We start from the raw sequence: 21,368 nt of genomic DNA, 5'->3' as shown, positions 1-21,368 counted from the left end.
AAGCAACCCAGCAATGCTGACGGTGTAATTCCCCACATCCCACAGCATCTGTAGGGAATAAAGTCCCACCACAGCCCATCCTGGGGGCAAAACCCTCAGTGGGAGCTTTATTCCTGAGCACCTACAGTCACATCTGACTATGCGGTACCCCCTAGGGTGCTAAACAGGGACCCCCCACCCCTTCTCCCCTCTCCCAAACTCCTGCCACCCAGCATTCCCCCAGCTGCCAATTTGTTTTTAAGTGAAAGGTTTATACCAAAGTGCTTGGGGAATATCTGCTCAGTGCCCAGCATACCAAGTGCTGAAGATTTCACTTAAACTCTCAGCATCTGTGTATCTCAACTAAATTAAGCTATTTGCTATAAAAGAGCACAATGACAGTAATGGAATAATAACAGCATTAATAAAACACAACAATCCTCAAATGAGAAAGCAGACGCATCAGCTAGCTTCAACCAAGAGAAGAAGGCTATTTTAAAATCACACACAAAAACCATCTGGGGGTGGAGAAAACCAACAAAAGCTCTGAAACTCAGAGGTCAGACTGAAATTATGTTTTTAACCTCAAAAGAAAGATGCTTGCCAGAGCCTTCCCAGCCAGAGCGCTCCCACACTAGCTGCAAATGAATTTCTACAGCTCCCAGCAAAACAAGGGTTTGTAAAGGGAATGCCGCCGGCTCCACAGAAGGGGCGTGGGAGCACTTCTAGGAGGGAGGACACAGAATGGAAATCCTGACACAGAATGAGCCCTCAAGCCTCAGCCAGGTTTGTAACCCAGCTCCGGGGACAGACGCGCAGGAGCGGGCGGTGATGCCGTGCCGAACGCGTGAACACCAAGTGAGTAACACAGGGCCAGATGCTGGCGCGTCATTATGCAAACATCCAGATGTCTCCAGCTCACCATGCTGCCATTCCCCTCTTCGTTGGAAAAGTTGCCTTCATTCCATCCACAAATTCTTCCTTCTTCGTTTTGGATGAGGTTGAGATTAAACACAGCACCTTCAGTTTTAAAGTCACCTACACACTGTTCCACAGGGATAAAATAACCCTGGGGACCTGCAGTAGGGTTGGGGACAGGTGTACCCAAGTCCTAATCACAGTTCTGGGAGGTCAGATCCCCTTGCTGATCCTCTTTACAGGAGGAGCCTTAGCACCTGACGACCATCAGAGCAATCAATGCACATTAAGCACATCATGCTGTATCTCTGAGATCTTGCCACAGCCCCATCCTGCCCAAGACAACACCCCAAACTATCACTTGCTTTGGGGGGACATGGGAAGGTGGGTGGCAGCTTCCCTGGAAGGGGGAGAGATGGACAAAAAAAGAGTTCTTTTTGTTCACCAGCAGCTTCTTCTTCACCACCACAATGGGAAAGACCAGGAGGAGGTTTATGCCAGCAGCAGCTGGGGACTTTGTGCTTCACCTGCTGGCACATTTTGATAGCTCAAGCCTTGCCCCAGCCCCATGGGCAGAGAGCAGAGTCCCTCTCCTGGCCGGGCTCGGTTCGGCCTCTGCAGAGGGTACACGAGCGCTGCTCCTCTCCTGCCCCAGCTGCCCAGAGCCCACGTGGGGATCCTCCCCAGGATAACCCGGCAGACACAGATGTCCCCTCTTCTGACTGACATGGAAGGGAACACGACCCGGGTCACAGTGCAGGCAAGCTCACCGCTGCCGCCCTGCCCGCTGGGGCATGGCCAAACACAGGCAGTGGAGCGGGTCCTGACTCCAAAAATCAGGTGGGAGCAGCTGGCTAGTGTTCCACCAGCACAACGGGTACCATCTTGGGTCCACCTGCCTTTTAAAAGGGGGCCAAGAGGGGCTGGCAGGTCAGTAGTATAGTGTCCATAGTGCCCAGGCGCATGTTCTGCAAGATGGCTGGAAGCCTCCTGGGTACCGGTCCATAACACAAGTCCTCCTGCTCATCCCCCGAGCAGACAGTTTCAACTTGGCTGAACTGTCTCCTCCAGATGATCCACAAGGCAGCACCCCCCATTTACACCTTTCTGAATTCCTATGGATAAAAAGTCAAAGCAGCAGTTGGCTCAGACTTAAACACGCTGCAAGTTTCTTTGTTTTTGTTACAATTTACAATTCTGATGCCTTTTTTTCTTTTTTTAGCCATTTCTGCTCTGTCTCCCAGAGGTGCTGCTGTGATTGAATGAAACACGACCCCAGGCTCCAATAAGTGTATTTCAATTACATCTGTCACCGTGTAACAATGTAATGATATATCATGTGATATTAAATCCATGGTAATCATATCAGCGATTTTTTTAATAGTGCACTAATCACATTATTACATCTCAATAATTAACAACAGAAGGCCTAAAAACCTGGAAACAAAGCATAAAGCTCTGAGGGTCCCCAGCTTCTGCCCAGGAGAGGCCCAGAGGAGAGCAGGATAGTGAGGTGCTGCCAGGGCACAACAAGTAACAAGGGCACGGAAGTTTTGAACAAGCAGTGTTGTGCAGAACAGCTGGGTAAGACCAGGTTCTTTCCCAGTCCCAGCCTAAAGGAGGAGTATTTTGGAGCTGGGAATAGACACTTGCTACATCCCATCTTGCCCAGCACGGCTCCCTTCTCCTCTGCTGCTCCTGCACTGCCACCTTTCCTCCAGAAAACCAACCCCTCTGCTCTGGAAAGCCCCAGAAAAGCCCCACTGCAGAGGGAAGGATGGTGTCTGGAGAAGAGAGGACCAATCCTACCAACACATCCTTAGCAGGCTGCTGGAAGAATGACATTCTTTTGCTTCTCCCCTTGCACCAGCTAGAGATGGAGCTAAGGGAGCAACCCACCTCATGGAGACGCTGTGAGGCTTGAAGTCACTCTGATTCTGGCAGCAAAACCAATCTGTCAGGTTAAAACTGAAAACCACTGGGAATCCTTTGGAGGGACAAGAGTCCTCTGGGCCGCTGCCTCTGCTCCAAGCTCTCACCCATATGCCTGGAGCAAACTGGGGATGGACTCCAACGCACTGACATATACACCTACCTATGTGGAAGGGAGTCACCCACTTTTGTGCAAGCAGGCTGCTCCCCCCAGCTCCCAGCTGTATTTGATTCCTCATGGGATGAGGATGAAGCCGGCGCAGGGGCCGGGAGCTGTGGGCAGCAGTGGCTGGTGCAGAGTGCTGGGGCGTGGGGAGTCCCACGCCGCCGCGTCCCCGGCTGTGACAGCGCTTTCTTTCTTCAGCCTGGTCAATCTAGCAGTTTCCACATCACAAGCTGATCTGAAGAGAGCCTCATTACCTTGCCTTAAAGTTCCAGCCAAGCACTTAGCTCTTAAAGACAGGATTTAAGAAATATTTGACTGATCATTTCTCTCTTCATTTAGTTTGGCTGCTCTGAACCAGTTCAACCTGTGAAGTTGAAATAGCGAGAACGGGAGGAGATGTGTGTGTGGGCAGTCACACCGCAGTCCGCACACACCGTCCCAGCTCCCCCGACAGCTTTTCGCAAAGGGCCAGATCCTGGCTCAGTCTGGTCCACACAGCCTCTCCTGCGCCAGGAGTGCCCATGGGCATTTCCCAACACCAAAGGGGAGCCACCCATTCCTTTCCCCAGCGGGACAGGCATTTAGGGTGATCAATAACACCCTGGCATCCAGACAGCATCTTTATGTATGCTTGGAAGTGCCAAGTGCAGCATCCCAGACCTGGGAGCAAGGGATGGAGACAGAGATGAGCCTGCCAGGATTGACGGCACCATCATCCTCATATCTTCAACCAACCTGGACAGGACATTCCTGTGTCCTTCACCTCCCTGCATGCCCTCCTCCTGCTCCACTGTCCCTGGAGCTGTGGCACAGCCTGGCTGTGCTGCCTGCCCTCCTGCTCCCGCCCAGCACAGGTGCTCCCTGACACGCTCTCCCCTACCCGCACTGCCCTGCTCCCCGTCTGGGACCACAGCCTGCAGATGGGCCGTGGAGAGGCCTTGGGGAGACAAGGAGGCTCCCAGGGCCAAACGGGAGTTGCCGCAGCAAGCAGACTCTGCTAGTCATTTCGGGGTGATCCTGCTGAGGGGCAGGCAGAATGGACAGACGGACGCCTCGTTGGCCAAGACAGTGCAGCTGGACTTTCCCTCCTTCCCCCATCTCTTCCTTCTTTTTTTTTTTTCTTTTAATTTTGTCTCAGAAGCCATGATCCTTTAAAGATGTGCACGTCTCATTAGCTCTACCTTGACAATCATTACCGTTCCTGCAAAGGCAGGAGGAGAGCTCAGCCCGAGCGTGGGGGAGTCCATTACCTTGTAGTTAAAGGGACATTGACAACTCTGGGCTGCCTGTGGTCTGACTCCCCCATCGAAGCAGGGTGCCTCCTGGACACCGCCGTTCTCCCTCCTGTGCGGAGCAACAATCCCCTGCTCAATGCGGGTGAGACGCAAACCTTGTCGCGGCAGGTGGCCCAGACACCCAGTGCTCCCTGGCTGGGCTGCAGGACCGAGTCCATGACCACAGCCCCTGGGTGAGGAGCACTGAAGCACACAAACCTTCCCAACACGTTGCACGTGGCCTTCAAGAAACACACCTCACTCCAGCAAATGCATGTTCCCAGGCTGGACCACAAGATCCAAACCTAGCCACAGTAACAAGCAGCGAGCCCAAAATGTCCACAGCAGAAGCCATAGCACGGGCTGGGGGAAGCACCACCATGAGGGCCGCAGGACAAGGGCACAGCCTCCATGTATGGAAGCCCAGTGGCACGACAGCAACAGGGCAGGGAGCTCATGAACCAGCTCCAAAGGGCTACAACTACAGGTTTGATTCCAGCTTTCCTGGCTCTGTAGGGTGCGGTATGAACCACCACACACCCAAAGGATGAGGAAGGGTTCAAGTGGGTAAGCGTGGAGTGGGGCGACCCCAGGAAGGGACCCTACTTGCTACAGGTGCTTGTTCAGACAGCCCTGCTCTGCCCCATAGCTGGAGTCTGTTGCTCTGCCTGGCTGTCCCTAGAGCCTGCTTTGCCCCTTCAAGCTTGATAACAGGGGACCTGACTCATGTTAAGCAAGGGCAGGAGATTTCAGGGTAAAGACCCTAAAGCGACTTTCAGCTAAACACCCCCTGCCTTGTTCCAGCCCCAGGGGGCTTTGGAGCCCGGTGCAATCCTCAGGAGGCAAACGCAGGAGGGTGCAGCCCTACAGAGATGATCCTGCTTCCTTGTGCCTTCTAGGACGGGATCCCTGCCACAGCCACACTAACTCCCCGCTGCCCCCCGCAAAGCCACAGCAGGAGACAATAACGCGTGGCCGCGGCTCCGAGGAAGGATCCTACCTCCACACGAGGCTGTCCAAGAACTTGACAGGACTCTGTTTGAAAAAGATGTTGAAAGAAATGATCTCTTTAAGTGCGATGGGAGATATTTGTCTCTGATTTACCCTTGGCTTTTTGCTCTGGTTCAGGTAGGAGCGGTGTGGGATGGCTGGCAGATCTGAGAGCATGGCACGCCCCAGCGGGCAGAGCGAGCAGTGCGGAGGAAGGCGCCAGTCAGTTTGGAGTGCTCCCCATTTATCAAACTCACGCAGCCCGCCAGCAGAGCGAGTCTTTCTATCATTACAGCTCTCAAAATCCGATTCATACCACTAATCCTGCCTTCATTCTCCCAGATTAATAACATCTCTTTCAACCTTCACAGTGTGATAAATAGACAAAGAGAGAACAAAAGGAGAAACAGAAGTGAGAGAAAGAGCCAGAGCAACTCCACATAATAAAGAGAACCAAGAAAGGGGAAAGGAAAAAAAAAGGGAACAGAAAAGGGAAAGAAAGGAGCCGGCACACTTGACTCTGCCATTTACTTTAGCAGATTCTCCCCAAGAGCTCCCTGCGATCTTTAAAGAATGTAAAACATTGCTCAAAGGAAAGGCTCGTTAGCAACCCTGACCAGACCAGGTTTGCTGGAAATCTTTTCACTTCCAGCCTCTGCTCAGGTCAGTGCAGAAAATGAGTTTGTTGGTTTCTCGTCCTGTTCCTCCTCAGATTCCTGCAGCGGCAAAGCCTCCAGCACACACTGGCTCTTTCCTTTACTTGCACCAGCTTCTCAGAGGGGCACGGGGGATCTCGGCCAGTGTCTGCTCCAGGGGTGCCCCAGCAGCTCAGCAAGCCCCAGACATGCTGCCAGAGCAGCAGCTCCCTCGGGCTGGCACAGCAAGGGCTGCCCCAGAAGCCAGGATCAGGCATTGGGCTTGAGATGGGGATGAAGACCAAAACCATGACAGCAGCAGAGCAGATGTGGGGCCCCACGCCATCGGCCTGGCTGGAGGGCACCCAGGGGGCTGGGGGACAGGGGAAGCCTGCATGGACACAGCGGGGGTGTCACAAGCCCCGGCTCCCTGGGCTGCACCTCTGTCCACTGTCTTGTCCCCTGGCAGGGAGCTCCCATCCCTTCCCACGCCGCACAGCCTGCACCCACATTTGGGCCACCCAAGTCCTGCTGGTGACCATGGAGACTGGAGCTCCCCTGTAAGCTCGTGGAGCCCAGCCGTGACTGCTCCAAGCAAGGGGGTGGCAGCCACAGGCACCCCCTCCCAAGCACGCCTCTGCTTCCGTTTGTTTGGGAATAACTGAGCCCTAGAGGAAGCCAAGACCCCAGAAATCCAGCCCTGTGGGCTCTGGCACATGTGGATGGAGACGTTTAGCCATTTCCCACCCTCAGCCTTCACAGGAGCTGCACTGCTCAGCTTTCTCACTCTGCCACACTGTATTGAACACTCCATGCAATCTCCGAGTTATTTTAATAATTAAATGTTTATTGGCACATTTTTCCCATACTGCTTCCAGACTTGCCTGATTTTCTTTCCAGCGAGTGACTTCCCTTGGTTCAGTCCTTCCCTAGGATGCACAGCAGCAAAACGTTTCCTCTGCTCCCCCCACAACCAGCACCCCCACAGCCCATCCCCGTGGACTCCCGGCAGGTGCTGGGCACACGGAATAACCCCATGCCAAACCCAGATGAATGGCTGGGGCAGAGCGCTGGATTTCTGGCCAGGATGATGCTTTATTCTGGCTCTGTATTCACAGCCCCTGTGCAGAGGCTGGGCTAGGTTGTGGTTTTTTCTCTCTTCTTTTACACTGTTCCATATTACTCCAGGCTTTGAAGTACAGAGAAAAGCAACACTCAATGTGGTGTTTTCTTTTTTTTTTTAAAGCTACCTTTATCATAGCAAATCTTTTCCTTCTCCGCTGTGTCGCTGGAGATAGATATCAAGCAAAAAGAAAGTCTCTTCTTCTAACAATGGATTTCCCTTCCCTTCTGAACTTCAAATAGAAAACTCTTATCTACAGCCACAGTTGACCAGAAGAAGAAAAGAAAAGAAAACAGACATATGAACTGAACCCAGGCTCTCTTTCTATTTACTCAAAAAGGCTGTGCTGGGTTCTTCACGCAGCGATGCTCTGAACATGTTTATAGCACGTATTTACTCACTTCACTCGCTGTCCCCCCACCACAGAAACCCACGTCCAGAACAACTCTCCCCTGGTCCATGTACCTTCCGCCGTCTTTCCTTTGCTTGGCAGGCTCCACGCACCTGGGCCATCCAGCACAACAAAGCCTACACCTAGAGCTGGGGACAGCAAGAGCTCTTCCAACCCAGCTAAAAGTAACAGCAGCGATACCCCCAGCTCACAGAAAGCATCGCTTCTGTATAATGCAAGTTCTTCAAGTGGCAGGATGGATCACAGGTCAGACCTTGCTGGTTGTACTCGCACAAGATGGCTCGAACAGCTCTGAGACCAGCTGCTTCAGCCACCCATGACCTCCCCACACGCACACCCAAGGCAGCACCCGTGTACCAGCCAGCTCCTCTGTGTGTTCTAACAGCCCATCTTCTGGCCTTTGATGGAGCCGTGCCAAGGAGAAACATACAGAACCATGAAACTTCTCTCGCCCACTTCAGCCCCCTCCTGCTCGGGCTTTCCTCCTCTCCAGCTCCCCGATCTCTGCAGAGACACAGCCAAGTGCCAGCTGGGCTGAACACCCACCTCCTGACACTTGATGAGGTCCAGCTGCTGCCAAACCACCCTCAGCCCCCGCCCAGCCAACAGAAATGAAATTGTGAGCGCTGTGCTTAGCACGTGGTGTTTCTCCCAAAGTCATAGTGCCAGGATCAACATGCACACAGCAAGAAATCCAGAGAGGCAGCTGCTACTGCCTTCCCCACCTCCCAGTGCATCCTGCCGGGTGATGTGTGTTTCTTGAACCATTCTCGCTTTCAGCCATGACAGACATAGTCACACAAGCCTTGGGAAACCTGGATTTATGACCATGGAGCACCTCCTGGCCACATTCCTCCTTATCCTCTCAAACCCACCTTGAGTTCAAGCACAAATGAGGCAGCCAGACAGACAAACCATCCTCCCCACCACTTGTGACACCATGGGCTCTGCCACCAGAGACAGACACAGCTACCGCCATGTGTTCTCCCCCAGCCGAAGCGACTCTTGCTGCTGGAACTGGAGCCAGAGTCCCAAATCAACCAGGGCTGGAAACTTTCCAGATCATTTTCCATTAGAAATAAGAAGCTTCCTTAATCAAAAGCCAACTCTCATTCTCATTCAGAGAATTTGGAGCGCCAGGCCAAAGGGAGGATGAACTCCCACCTGAGACGTGGCCAGGAATCCTCTGCAGTCACGCGTGGGCACAACGTGCAAGTCCGAGCTCCGCTCCACTCAGACCAGACACAGTTTTGGTAACTCTGCCTGGTTCCGCAGCAGCCCCCAGCCAGGAGAGCCCAGCCTGCAGCCCCAGCTGGCCAGCAGGCTCTCCTGCAGTCCCACAGATCCTTCCAAGGAGCAGCATCATTCCCTTCATGTTAAACCGCACAAAAGCCCCCAGCGCTCTTCCCCCGGGGCAGTCCCAGTGTTGCAGAAGGTTCCTCGCTGTTAAGCTACAATGGGAAGATCCATCAGACAAAGCACCTTCTCTTCAAGCTGTCTGATGACAGATGTTCAGCCAACAGAGCGGTGGGATTGGCGGAGCACCGCAGAAGCGCTTTATAATTCCTGCTCCTCTCCTCCTTTCTCAGCATCTCCTGGGAGAGACATGATGATGGACGGTGACATAACTGATCAAGGTAATGTAAGTAATGACAGCTGACGTGATTCCTGGAACGTGCAGGCGCTGCTGGCCCGTGTGTTTTGCCGACTGCGGGCGGCACTGCCAGAGCTCGTGGAGGGAGAGGAGACCAGAGCATGGAGGCCTGGCTGGGGAACAGGGGAGGAAGAGCCCCAACATTCAGAGGCTGTTTCCAAACTGGCTGCAAATAACTCATTACATCAGCCTGCAGACTGAGCAGGAGCCAAGGGGAGGTGGGGAACACCTGTCTCATGCAGCAAACCCCTCCCGGGCTGGGCCTGCCCCAAACCTGGACACCACCGTATCTCTGGTGTCACCTTGGGCTGTAGTGTCCCCATTCCTTAGGAAGTGGCTTGCTGGGGCCTCATCCTCGATTTTCAGCAAAGCTTTTACTGCTGTGGCCCTGCCCCTGCTCCCTCCCACCATCACTGACTATCTGGAAATGGCAGCAATAAGTCAATAACCCAGAGCTCACCTCCCTGTGTGGCTGGCGCACAAGCAGCACCACAACGTCCGAACCCAAGGCAGTGGGGTGCAGCCACCCCAGGTTGCACACATGAGGCTCATGGAAGGAAAACACCGTGCAAGCTCATAGCTGCAGTCCTTTTTCAGAGCCTCGAAATTAGCAGGCAAATTTAACATGCAGAGAAGCGACCGATTAATAACCCAGCATTGACTTAAGAAGACATTGAATAATACATAGTGCTTGTACACGAAAGGGGAAAAAGTCAAGTCCTTCTGCTTGTCAAGTGTATCCGCCTTCCAAGCACCAACACTCGAGGAGAAGCCTCGCTGCCAGCAGCCACGGCTTTAAGCAGCTCTTCAGAAATGCCTTTTGCTAAGATGAATGGCAAAACTTCGTGCCAAGTTAGACAGGCATTTGAAGAGGTCCAAGTACAGTGTTGTTTTAAATGTAATTAGCACTGCCTGTTAATAAAGTCCCTTTAAACCTGCCAAGCAGAAGATGACGCTGAGCATTTGTAGCCCACAATGATGAGCCGTGCAGAAGCCCCATGTTGGCTAAGCTGATGGGTGAGAGGGGGTCTCCCCATGAGGCTGCCCCAGCTTCTCCTCCACCCTGTCTGCACTGCGATCCTCCCAGCAGCTCGGGCATGTCAAGGAAACATCAGACCCAAACAGAAAACAGACTGGCAGAAGCTCAACTGCAGGTGCTGGGCTCCACTGCACGATGATGGCAGCAGATGAAGCTATGAACAGACTGTTCCCTTCCACAGCTTGATTTCGGCTTCTGTTGTTAATGTTGGCTTTGGTGTGAGACACTGAGCAGCGGTATCAGCATCCCTGTGTGGTGCTGTCTACTTTGCTAAACGATGATGGCAGAAGAAAAATTTGCTCCCTTTTGGGAACATTCCAAACCAGAACTAGCAGAAAAATGGTGTTTACCTTGACAACAGCCACTGGTTTTGTATGGGGGCTACATACACCATGCCCATTGTGAGAGAGGGGTGGAGTACTGCAGAGCACGAGGGATTTGTGTATCATCAGTGAAATACTGTGAATCTCAAATGCTTTAATTTTTAAGATGGGGGAAAAACCTGAACAGCACCCCAGGCAGAGGCTCCCAACAGCCAGTCATCCTGACTCTCGCGGCTGAGTGACCCTCACAAAGATGCTGTGCGGACTTAATGCCTGAAAAGCAAATTGAAAATGGAAAGACTCACAAACAAGCCTTGTCGCTGAAGCTCAGGAACAGGAGACACGAGACTTAATTTCTATTCCGATCTCTGATATGGACTCACAGGAAAATCTTCTAACTCATCCGTGCCTCAGTATCCCCAGAATAATATCTGTTAGGCGTTATGAGCCTAGATTCATTCATGTCTTTAGAGAACTTTAGCATCTATAAGATCAAAGGACCATCACTACGGAGAGCATGAGCCATGTAAGACGTAAGGTCAGAAGGCATTTAAAAAAGCAAAACACAAGGGAAAACATTTGAGCAGGAAACAGGATTTGTCTTCCTCAGATGTAAACGAGCGCCAGCTAGAAGCAGAGCTCCAAATATATGAATTTTAGAAGCAAAAAGTGTTGCTACAAAGGGGACCAATAAAAAAATGCGATAAACAGACACAATTCTGATTTCACAGACACAAGTCTGATTTCCAGAGCAATAAGAGCAGAAACAGAGCCCAAAGAAAAGATCCGTATTAGCAACCAAATCCAATCATTCCCATAATAAAGAAGAGACATACGGACTGGTGCAGAACTGTTTCCAGAGAGAAGTTTGTCTCTCCCAATCCTTTCACATCCTGCAGTGGCTCAATGGAAGAATACTTAAGAAGTTGCAAGTTTGGTCATAATGTGTAAAGAGCCCCTGAAATGCAACATCATTTACTCTTCTGTGGTATTGCTCAGCAGAGCTAATAAATCTTGCATGAGCAGAGCTGATTCTAATTTTCTAATATGAAAAGGCATTTGGATTGAGAGAGAGGGGAAGATAAAAGTGATTGAATCTCCAATAGCCCAGCGTCAGTGACAAGAAACATCCTGCTACGGACCCCAAGGAAGAATGGCTCCCCCTCCTCCCCGAACCACCGGCACACTCACCCGCTCGCATATCCAATTCTCCCTGCTTTCTGCTCGCCACGTCTCAGTCTCCCCTATTGACAGGACGTGGTTTTAAACACAGTTACACAAGTTATCATTTCTGCCTTTTGATCAATCTGAATTTTCAGGACAATTACCCTCTTAATCAATGATTGCTATCAGCAGCCCCTTGGATTCTTCACCAAGGCAGTCGTGCCGCCGGGGCAGACGGCGTGTGCATATGCAATGAAGCTGCGGGGAGGCGCAAGTCCATCTTCCCCTGACGTAGTCGTCGGCTGAAAGGGTGGAGAGCTGTGAAGGCCACTTCAAGGAACACCTGACGTAAAAAATAAGTGGAGGGAATTAAAAGGGACGTTGTGCGAGGTACCTGTGGCACAGACGGGCTGGGGGGACCAGGGATCTGCCGAAAATATCACGAAGTTAAAAAATAAACCAACTAAAACAACAGATTTACCATCAAAACCATATATTTAAGGGCTATCTACAGCCAGCATTAATCGCTCCTAATGAAACTAATACAGTCCGTTTCCAATTAGCGAGTGAAACTGTTAGAAGAAGGAAGGGCGGAAAGGCAGCTTTTAACGACCTCTAAAGATGTGGTGTTTGGATTTGGGGTTTTCTGTATTTTTTTTTTCCATCAGAAATTATTTAATATCACCAAAACGCCTCTAGCGTTTACACACACAAAGCAAGCCTCCCGCCGCTCTTCCCTGCCGGGAGTATGTGTTTCAGTAATTGATGTTTGCACAGAACCTCAGCTCTTGGAGGACACGGCTCCTCCGAGGCAACTCTCACCACCACAGAAACAGGGCCCCAGATATTCAGATGTCACCTGAAAGCCCAAAGCAGCCAAAGCCCAATTGCAGGGGCCGTAGGTTGGCTGGGGAATGAGGCTTAGCACCCCTGCCCTTGCAAGACATGCAGGGCCACCTTACGGGCTTCCCCTGGGCACTGGACTCCTTGATACATCATTCTATCCAAAAAAATAGCTCGGCCGGACACAGGCACCCTTGTGTCTCTCTGAACAGCTCCTGCAGGCAGAGATGCTGTGTCTCCTCCCAGGACTGGAGCTCTCAGCGCCCCGCAGCTCTCAGGTGCTCAGAGGCTTTGGGACCTGGATGGCAAGAGGGAAATGCTGCTGGAAAGCAGTGTGTGGTGGCACTGAGTGGTGGCTTCACCATCTTGACCAGCAGATCGGGCTGGCTGGAAGCAGCAGAGGCGGCGCCAGGTGAGGCTGGGGGCCCAGCTGCCTCCGCAGGCTGCTGGCTGGAGGAGCGCTCCGAAAGCACAGTATTTCACCAGCTATTTTACATGGAGAATTGCCGATCAACGATATCCCCACTGTGTACTCCAGAGCAATAAAAATAAAAAAAACCCACAAGAAGAATTCTTTAGGCGGGTAATGGGCATTTTATTCCTTTTTATGACACTAAACATAGGCAGCTGGCATAATTACACCACAATAAAGGCATAATGTGCACCTAGCAGAACAAACTCATACTTTTTATAATTAGGCAGAGCAAACACAGTCTGGGATTCAGTCACACAGCTCCACTGTCTCCTGGATTTGCCAGACCCCTTGTCACCGCAGCACATCGGCCCCATTCCCACAGCTGGATTCAGCTGGATCCATGGGGAAGGCTGAGCAAGCAGAGCATCACCAGAGCTCTCCTGCACCAAAGGAATGGCCACGCAGCTCCACTGGTTAGAGCAGATCAAGAGCAGGGTACAAGGCACGGAGGTGCACGATGGGTCCGTGTTCAGCTCCTGAGGGGCAGCCGGAGGACGTCAGTCACCTCCCGATCGGCACTGACTGACCCCACAGGCAAGGCTGCAGCAGAACCAACTCCACGTGGCCAAATCATACTTGGTACGGCACACAGAGGCATGGCGACACCCCTATATAGCAAGGACCTTGGCCAAATGCAGTTGGTGGGACAATATCCAGAGGGAAGTTGGTCTCTTTGCCAAGAAGCAAGGACAGAAGAGAATGTCCCAGGGAGGCTGAAAGACCCTCACCTACAGAAAGGGCCAGCTTGGACCAGCTGGAGGCTAGCAATTAGCTCTTTGCAGGCTCCCATTAGTCCTGGTGGTCCTGCTAACCTGCAGACTTGCATCCTCCAAAACACACCAGCAGGCAGCAAGCGTGCTCCTGCAGGCACCCAGCAGGACAGCGCCTGCCCGAGCGAGGAGCACAGCCAAGGCGGAGATCCTAAATGATCTCTAAAATATTAACAGCATCAATCAGAGCCAGGCTGACAGAGGTTACAACACTGGGAGAGTGCAGAGAGTTGGCTTTTCTGTAGCTGGCACAAAACCATACGTTAAATACCCAGAGTTTGTTTAAAAAACCGTCTGCAGGACGCATGCAGGAGCAGCGCTGGCAGAGTGGTGCAACTGAGGTTTCATTTCCAGGCCACTGAAACTTGCTGGGGACGCTGACCACTGCACACAGAAGACAGAATGGCCCAGCTACACTCCGTCCTACACAGCTTAATGGAAGTTGCCGGCTTTAAGGTATATTGAGTGCAACGCAGACAAGCATCCTGGCTCAAAGAACATTGAGGGAGATGGAGTTGATCCATCAGCTATGAATGAGACCTGCATATTCATCTGTGGATAGGATGCCCAAGAAAACAACAAACAACATCATTATGGGCCTTTTCAACATGAGACTCAACACAAGGAAGGGAAGATGCATGTTGTCAGCAAATATAAGCATCTTGCCTTCATACCTACTGACACCCAGAAGGGGACTGCTGAGAACTGCTGAGCAAGTTTGGGAGGGCTACAGTGCAGCAATTCAGTTTGCTCGGGAGCTCTGATGGCCCATAGAGCTGGCACAACACTCATGTCAGAGCATCCATGGAGAAGACGGTCCTGGTCTGCAGGAGATAGTGCCCCGGCAACTGGGAGGACCAGCCACTCTGAGAGAGCCCCTGGCTGGGTTCATGTTTTGGGGTGACCAGAGCCTCCCTCCCCAGCAGGCCACAGGATAGGAGAAGTTTACACCCAAATGAGGGCAAAAAATGGGCTGTTTCTTAAAGAAAAGCAGACTTTCCAGGCAGTTCTTAGCAAGCCACTGTGATAGATCCAACCCATGGACTGCAGGCAAAGACCTCGACCAAGATAATGTGCAGGTGGAGAGTAAGAGGCAGGATGGAGCCTGAAGTGCTGTGCCAACATGGAGAAAGGGCGGCAGGAGACTTTTAATCCCAGCCCTGGAATCAACTTGCTTAGTAGCCCTGGGGTTCTGAGGGATTTAATTAATTAATTTAGTGAGTGTGAAGCACTGTAAGTTATTAATATGCAAATTGCACTACAGTATCTCCCATATCCCAGTTCTGCATCTCTTGCCGCTTTACAATGAGCCCATGAGAAGCAAAAGCCAAGCCATGGTATATCTCTGTGTAACAGGGCAGAGGCTGCACCCACACACTTTACAGCCAGGAGAGCAGCAGCAAAGTCTCATCCCTTTCAGCACAATAGTGCAACACACTCAGCACAGGGCACCCGGAACACCTCATACAAGGAAAGCTCTTTCCACTTACTGGCAAGCCAGTTGCTCCCATAAACCAGCCTGCTGCTGCTGGTGGAGGTGGCAGGCAATCACTCTCCCTCTTGTAGCCATGCCGGCATGGTAGGACAACGAGGACTAAACCACTTAATGTTTTAATCCCCAAGGCTAGAAAAATCTGATTAACCCCTCATCCCTCCCCAGAGAACTCCACAGGTCCCTTTTCATGCTCCTGTGTGGAGCTCCTGTCTTTTAAATGAAGGGGACACGGCTCCTTTCCCAGGAACCAGGCAGGTGTGCTGGTACCCACACAAAGCTCCAGCAGGAAGGCTGGGATGCAGGGATGCTCTGCCCCTCGGGACTCTGGGACAGTCCATCTTTCACACGTTGCACCTTCACCTCCCAGCTCCTCCTGGCCGGGAATGCAGCACACATTGCAGGATTATTGTAAAACGCGCCTTGCCTCTAATCCCTTCTCCTCTTGCCGTGCTCTGGTATTGACTGCGGGGAGTTGTGTCAGGCCCAGGGTCAGACTTGCCTCTCGCAATACCGGGGCATGCAGAAGGCTCCAGACTCTGAATGACCACAATACGTGTGGGACGGGATAACACAGGCTGCCCCACACCTTCACATAAGCAGCCATATGAGATCAGAGACCCCCCAGCTTCTGCCAACAGCACCAGTGTCCCACAGGCACAGCCGCAGTCCTGCGTGGGGCTGAAACGCCAGATCTGCGCCAGACAGATCCGCTTGCTGGGGGATCGAGGGCCTCATTCTGACCATCCTTACAGTTTCCCTGGTTTGCTCCAGGGCTGCCATGCCAAGTGCATGTTACATGGTAACCCTGGATGCAAGCGTGTGGCACACGAGCCGTGCTGCAGTCATACTGTACACACTGTTACCCCCAGCTACAGCAAACACCCCGCTGACAGGTCCCCGTCACACTATGACCAGCCATGCAGCAACTCCCTGCCTGTCCGGACCCCATCGTGGGGACCATGAGGCCACTTCAGCCTCCATAACCTTGACATCGCAGAAAGATTTCTTATCAAAAGCACAAGTTGCTTACGTTCCATTGTGGCTTATATTGCTTGCTTTCGAATGTTCTTTCTAAAACTTTGACATCCACAGCCCATAAACAGGTGGGACGAGGAGAGCCAGCATGGCTCCCTCCTCAACCTGCAAGCAGCAACCAGACTCATGGTGTAAAGGTCTGAGCAGGATGTTTAACCTCAGCAGCAGCACATACACAGCCAGATGGGAGCCAGGAGGCTCCTTGGTGCAGGGGACAGATGTTCGAATCCCCCAGCAAGGGGGGTGCAGGCACAGTGAGGTGCAGCCGAGCAATATGGCACTCGGCAGGGAGAGCAGCAGGCAGGGGCTGAGCAGCTGCCTCTGCGCCTTTCACCTGCAGGCTACGGCGATGTGTGTGTGGAAGAACCACGAATTAATGTAACAAGGTGGATGGATGATGGCAGAGCGATGGATGTGGTCTACCTTGACTTCAGTAAAGCCTTTGACACAGTCTCCCACAGCATCCTCACAGATCAGTTGAGGAGGTGTGGTCTGGACAATAGAGTAGTGAGGTGGGTTGCAAACTGGCTTAAGGAGAGAAGCCAGAGAGTGGTAGTCAATGGTGCGGAGTCTAGCTGGAGGCCAGTATCTAGTGGAGTGCCTCAGGGGTCAGTACTGGGGCCAATATTATTCAATATATTCATTAACGATTTAGACGAGGGAATAGAGTGCACTATCAGCAAGTTTGCTGATGACACTAAGCTGGGAGGGGTGGCTGACACTGGAAGCTGTGCTGCCATCAGAGACCTGGACAGGCTGGAGAGTTGGGCGGGGAATAACCTGATGAAATTTAACAAGGGAAAGTGTAGAGTCCTGCATCTGGGCAGGAACAACCCCAGGTTCCAGTATAGGTTGGGAAATTACATATTAGAGAGCAGTGTAGGGGAAAGGGACCTGGGGTTCCTGGTGGACAACAGGATGACCATGAGCCAGCACTGGGCCCTTGTGGCCAGGAAGGCCAATGGCATCCTGGGGTGCATTAGAAGGGGGGTGGCTAGTAGATCGAGAGAGGTTCTCCTTCCCCTCTACTCCGCCCTGGTGAGACCACATCTGGAATATTGTGTCCAGTTCTGGGCCCCTCAGTTCCAGAAGGACAGGGAACTGCTGGAGAGGGTCCAGCGTAGGGCAACCAAGATGATTAAGGGAGTGGAGCATCTCCCTTATGAAGAAAGGCTGAGGGAGCTGGGGCTCTTTAGTTTGGAGAAGAGGAGACTAAGGGGGGACCTCATTAATGTTTATAAGTATATAAAGGGTGAGTACCACGAGGATGGTGCCAGGCTCTTCTCAGTGGCAAACAATGATAGGACAAGGGGTAATGGGATCAAGCTGGAACACAAGAGGTTCCGCTTAAATTTGAGAAAAAACTTCTCCTCAGTGAGGGTGCCAGAGCCTGGCCCAGGCTGCCCAGGGGGGTTGTGGAGTCTCCTTCTCTGCAGACATTCAAAACCCGCCTGGACATGTTCCTGTGCGACCTCACCTGGGCGTTCCTGCTCCATGGGGGGATTGGACTAGATGATCTTTTGAGGTCCCTTCCAATCCCAAATATACTGTGATACTGTGATACTGTGAATGCCAACCTGCCTCCAACCACTTGCACAGACAAGGGTGCTTTCAGTAAAGAAACTATTGCAGTGCACTCAGCAAACCGCTGCTCACAATCCCATCTAGAAGACAAAGCTTTTGCACTAGTTAAAAAAAGCACAAAAGTGATAAATTCTACTCTCTGCTTCATCCAGTATCTGCAGGCTGTGTGGGGCCAAGTAAGATAATTGTGTTCCTCAGTTTCTCTTGAACCACCACCACCTTTCTGTCTTATTTCAGAGCACTCTGTACCACACGTGGCACCAGGAGTTGCTGGAGCCCGAAGGCACGGCCAAATAACAAAAGCTGCCTTGAGATTTCCCTGGTACAAACATCCTGATCTGACAGAACCAGGAGAGGACCAGAGACCGTACGTGGCACCCAAGGCAACGGCCCCTTCTTTCCCTGCTCGGGTACTCCGAGTTTCAGTGGTGCGTCCCAGGGAAAGCACGACAGCCTGTGTCCAAGTGCAAGGGCACAAAGGTGTCACAGCACACAGGCTATGACTATTAAAACCTCAAGAGCTTTCTTCATGCACAGAGCCTGTTCACTGATCTCCTTGCAGCAGGTAAGGACATGACCAACAGCTGTCCACCACAACCTCACAGAATAAACTTTTCCCTTTCTCTGAGCACTTTTATTCCTCCAAAACCAATTTCTGCTTAGTCTTGTCTAAGCTAATATGGCAGAACCCTCAGTCTTCCTCTGGAGGTCACATCTTCCAGCTTCTTCTGTTCCCTTTTGGGCTTTCTCCATCTGTGCCAGGCTCTCCCCAAGTGCAACATGCAAAACTCCTTTTCTCCAAAGGCTAAAACAAAGCTCCAAAGTGCCCTATTTAGGAAAATAGCTGAGATTTTAACATGCGCCTACTGCAATTATAATATGTATTAGCAAAAGAGTGTTAAGACAACCCCTGATGGTAAAGAAGTTAATCTGTGTGTGAGATGCCATGAGATGAACACATGCTAAAACACATACAGGATAGATACAGAAAGGAAGGACAGAAGGATGAAAGCTCCAGGAAGCGTTTGCTGTTACTAGAAACAAAATACTGATGGGTTGCCTTTGTAACGGAGCAGCTCTAAATGCTTTCGACATTGTCAGAATTGTCTTTACCCACCCAGCATGATCTAAACAGCAGAGAGTGAGGAATGGGCTGCATGTGCCCAGCCCAGAGCTTTCCGCTTGGCTTGAGTTTGCTCTTTCACACAGGTGTGGATTTCACGGCCAAAAGGAGTTACTAAACTAATCTGATATTTTGCAAGCCATGAAACTTAGCTACTTTCTGGTGAACCAAGAGCTTACATTAACCCTCTGAGGGGTCACAACTTTCCTGTCTGCTCCCAGAACAGTTCATACAGATGCATGCTCCACAGCAAGTTGTTCCTGTGCTTTTAGGATGCAATGAAAAAAACCCCACCAACGAAAGACAAAGGAGAGGAAAACACACAAAACCATTTGATTTAGGTGAACATGGACACTGCTCATTTCTGCCCTTCTGGGATGGGCATGTGTTATCGCTCAAGTCATCCAAAACCAGTGAAGCCTCCAGGCTACATCTAGAGCCCCTGTCAGCTGTAGCAAGACCAGCTCCTGAGACTGCAAGAAAAGGAAATAAAATGCGAGGCTGGGATCATTACTTTGAAACTATAAGCTCATGCCACTGAGCCAAAGCCTGTTATATCGACATGGGTCTGTGTCACCCCAGCAGCAGAGATCACTCTCCATCTCCGCTGGCTCGGCTCCCCTCCTCCCGGCACAGCTCGCAGCAGAGCGCCCCGCAACGCTCTGCCCAGTCTAACTACAGAAAAACTCCCAACGCTCTGCCCAGTCTAACTACAGAAAAACTCCCAACGCTCTGCCCAGTTTAACTACAGAAAAACTCCCAACGCTCTGCCCAGTTTAACTACAGAAAAACTCCCAACGCTCTGCCCAGTCTAACTACAGAAAAACTCCCAACGCTTCGCCCAGCAGGTTAAAGTTATAGGGCTGAGCTACTGCAGAGCAAGAAGTACCCTGCTGACTGCTCCACCACGCTTGGAAGCTGCCGGCAAAGCACAAAGCACCACTTGCGGAGGAGCAAATAGAAAAACCAAGTTTTCTTCCCTGGGGCAGGGAGCCCAGAGTGGGGTGTTGCTTCTTAAAGCCTCGAGTATTTAAAAGGCTTCTTTTGTTTTATGAGAAAGTGGATGCCCAAACCAACGCAATGGTTACTCTGCATTACGTGAGCATCCTACCTTGGCACACATTGCAAATCCACCACATCAACAACCCCTGGGTCCATCTGGCTATAAATTCTAGGGAAACTGAGGCAAAGAAGTCTGATGCACCAACCCATCCCGTATCACCTTCTGATGAGTCTGGGAGGAGAAAAGGGAAAAGTGCCAAGAACTTGCAGACTCTCACCCTCTCTTTCCAGCACAATCCCCCTGTATGTTGGTTTTCTTTGTAAAAGTGTTTTTACTCAGCATTCCTTGTTAGATAAGAAAGGGAGGACAGGTCCCTGTGCATCGGGACAGAGAGGGCTGCTCCTCTAAGGCCTCTCCTGGATGCCCTTTCCATTTGAGATGACTATCCTCGACTGTCTCCTTGTCTTCCTCCCTTTGATTTAAGAGTTCCTCTCCTGGCCCTGACAGTAAGGTATTTCTGTCCCACAGATTATAACTCACTCTGGGCTATTATTCAACTCCCAAGCCCTGGCCCTGCTGCATTTAGTCCAAACATAATATCCTTCATGCATATATTATCTGTCTCCCTATTATCTGGAATCATTTCGGAATTAAATTTCAGTCCTGCAATATTGGCTTGAAGAGCGGCTCGCTTTATGGGCTAGTCAAAGGTTAGAATACCAATCAAAATAACACTGCCGATGCAGAGAGACATTTTAATATTCCAAAACCCGGTAATTGTAAAAGGACATAATATTTTTTCCCTGATTACCCCAAAGGCAACACATGTTAACAAGGCGAGGGAGAGAGTGAAAGAAATTTCAGAGTTCAGACAGCTGCACGACAGATTTAAAGGAGAAGCGGTGGACGGCTGCCACGCTGCAGCCCCGGAGCAGAGGGCTCCCTGCCGCGCCAGCAGCGCCACGCTCCCCGGGACCCGTCCCCTCCGTCCCCAACCTCCTGGCGTTTGTGCCACCCACGCTCCCCCCGGTCACGACGGAGCCTTCGCGGGTGCTCTCAGCGCAGCGGAACGGAGCAGCCAGAGCTACGCTGAGACCAAGACTCGAAGATTATCACAGCAGAAGAAACCGCTGCGATCGGCTGGCCCGACCTGCACAGGACACGAGGCTTCCCCAAATTAATTCCTGTTTGAAGCAGAGCTGATCTTTTTAGGAAAAAAAAACCTTCCCTCCCGAGCTGGCGAATCTACCATAGTTGTTCCAATGGTCAATCACCCCCACGATTGCAGGTAAAAACCTGCATGTGATCTACCTTGCTTTGGTTTCCAGGCACTGGAACTGCTTCTGCTTTTGGCTGCTAAGCTGAAGAAACTTCTCGCCATGTTTTGGATCTCCCTTTAGGTACCTGAGGAGCACATCTGAGCCTCCCTTA

At 51.5% G+C, this 21,368-nt stretch overlaps 1 protein-coding gene across 4 annotated transcripts in view; it reads right to left on the bottom strand.

Moving 5' to 3' along the window:
• Positions 1-21,368, bottom strand: part of ERI3 (ERI1 exoribonuclease family member 3) — a 134,968-nt gene that overhangs the window by 51,670 nt on the left and 61,930 nt on the right. Inside the window, exons 6-7 of one of the 4 annotated variants that reach the window (XM_021285656.2) lie at positions 11,774-11,952; positions 6,721-11,689 (exon numbers count right to left, since the gene is read on the bottom strand). The exons of 2 other annotated variants lie outside the window; for them this stretch is intronic. In XM_021285656.2, coding sequence (XP_021141331.2) covers positions 11,815-11,952 — 138 coding nt within the window. In that variant the 3' untranslated portion in view covers positions 6,721-11,689; positions 11,774-11,814. Of the gene's footprint in view, positions 1-6,720; positions 11,953-21,368 lie in introns of those variants that run through there. One more of the 4 variants, XM_065071616.1, reaches the window with a different exon arrangement.

Source organism: Columba livia, chromosome 8, assembly GCF_036013475.1.
Source record: "Columba livia isolate bColLiv1 breed racing homer chromosome 8, bColLiv1.pat.W.v2, whole genome shotgun sequence".
In the NCBI taxonomy this organism is placed as follows: Eukaryota; Metazoa; Chordata; class Aves; order Columbiformes; family Columbidae; genus Columba; species Columba livia.
The sequence above is the reverse complement of the archived record's forward strand: the minus strand, read 5'-3'. Positions and strand labels throughout refer to the sequence as shown.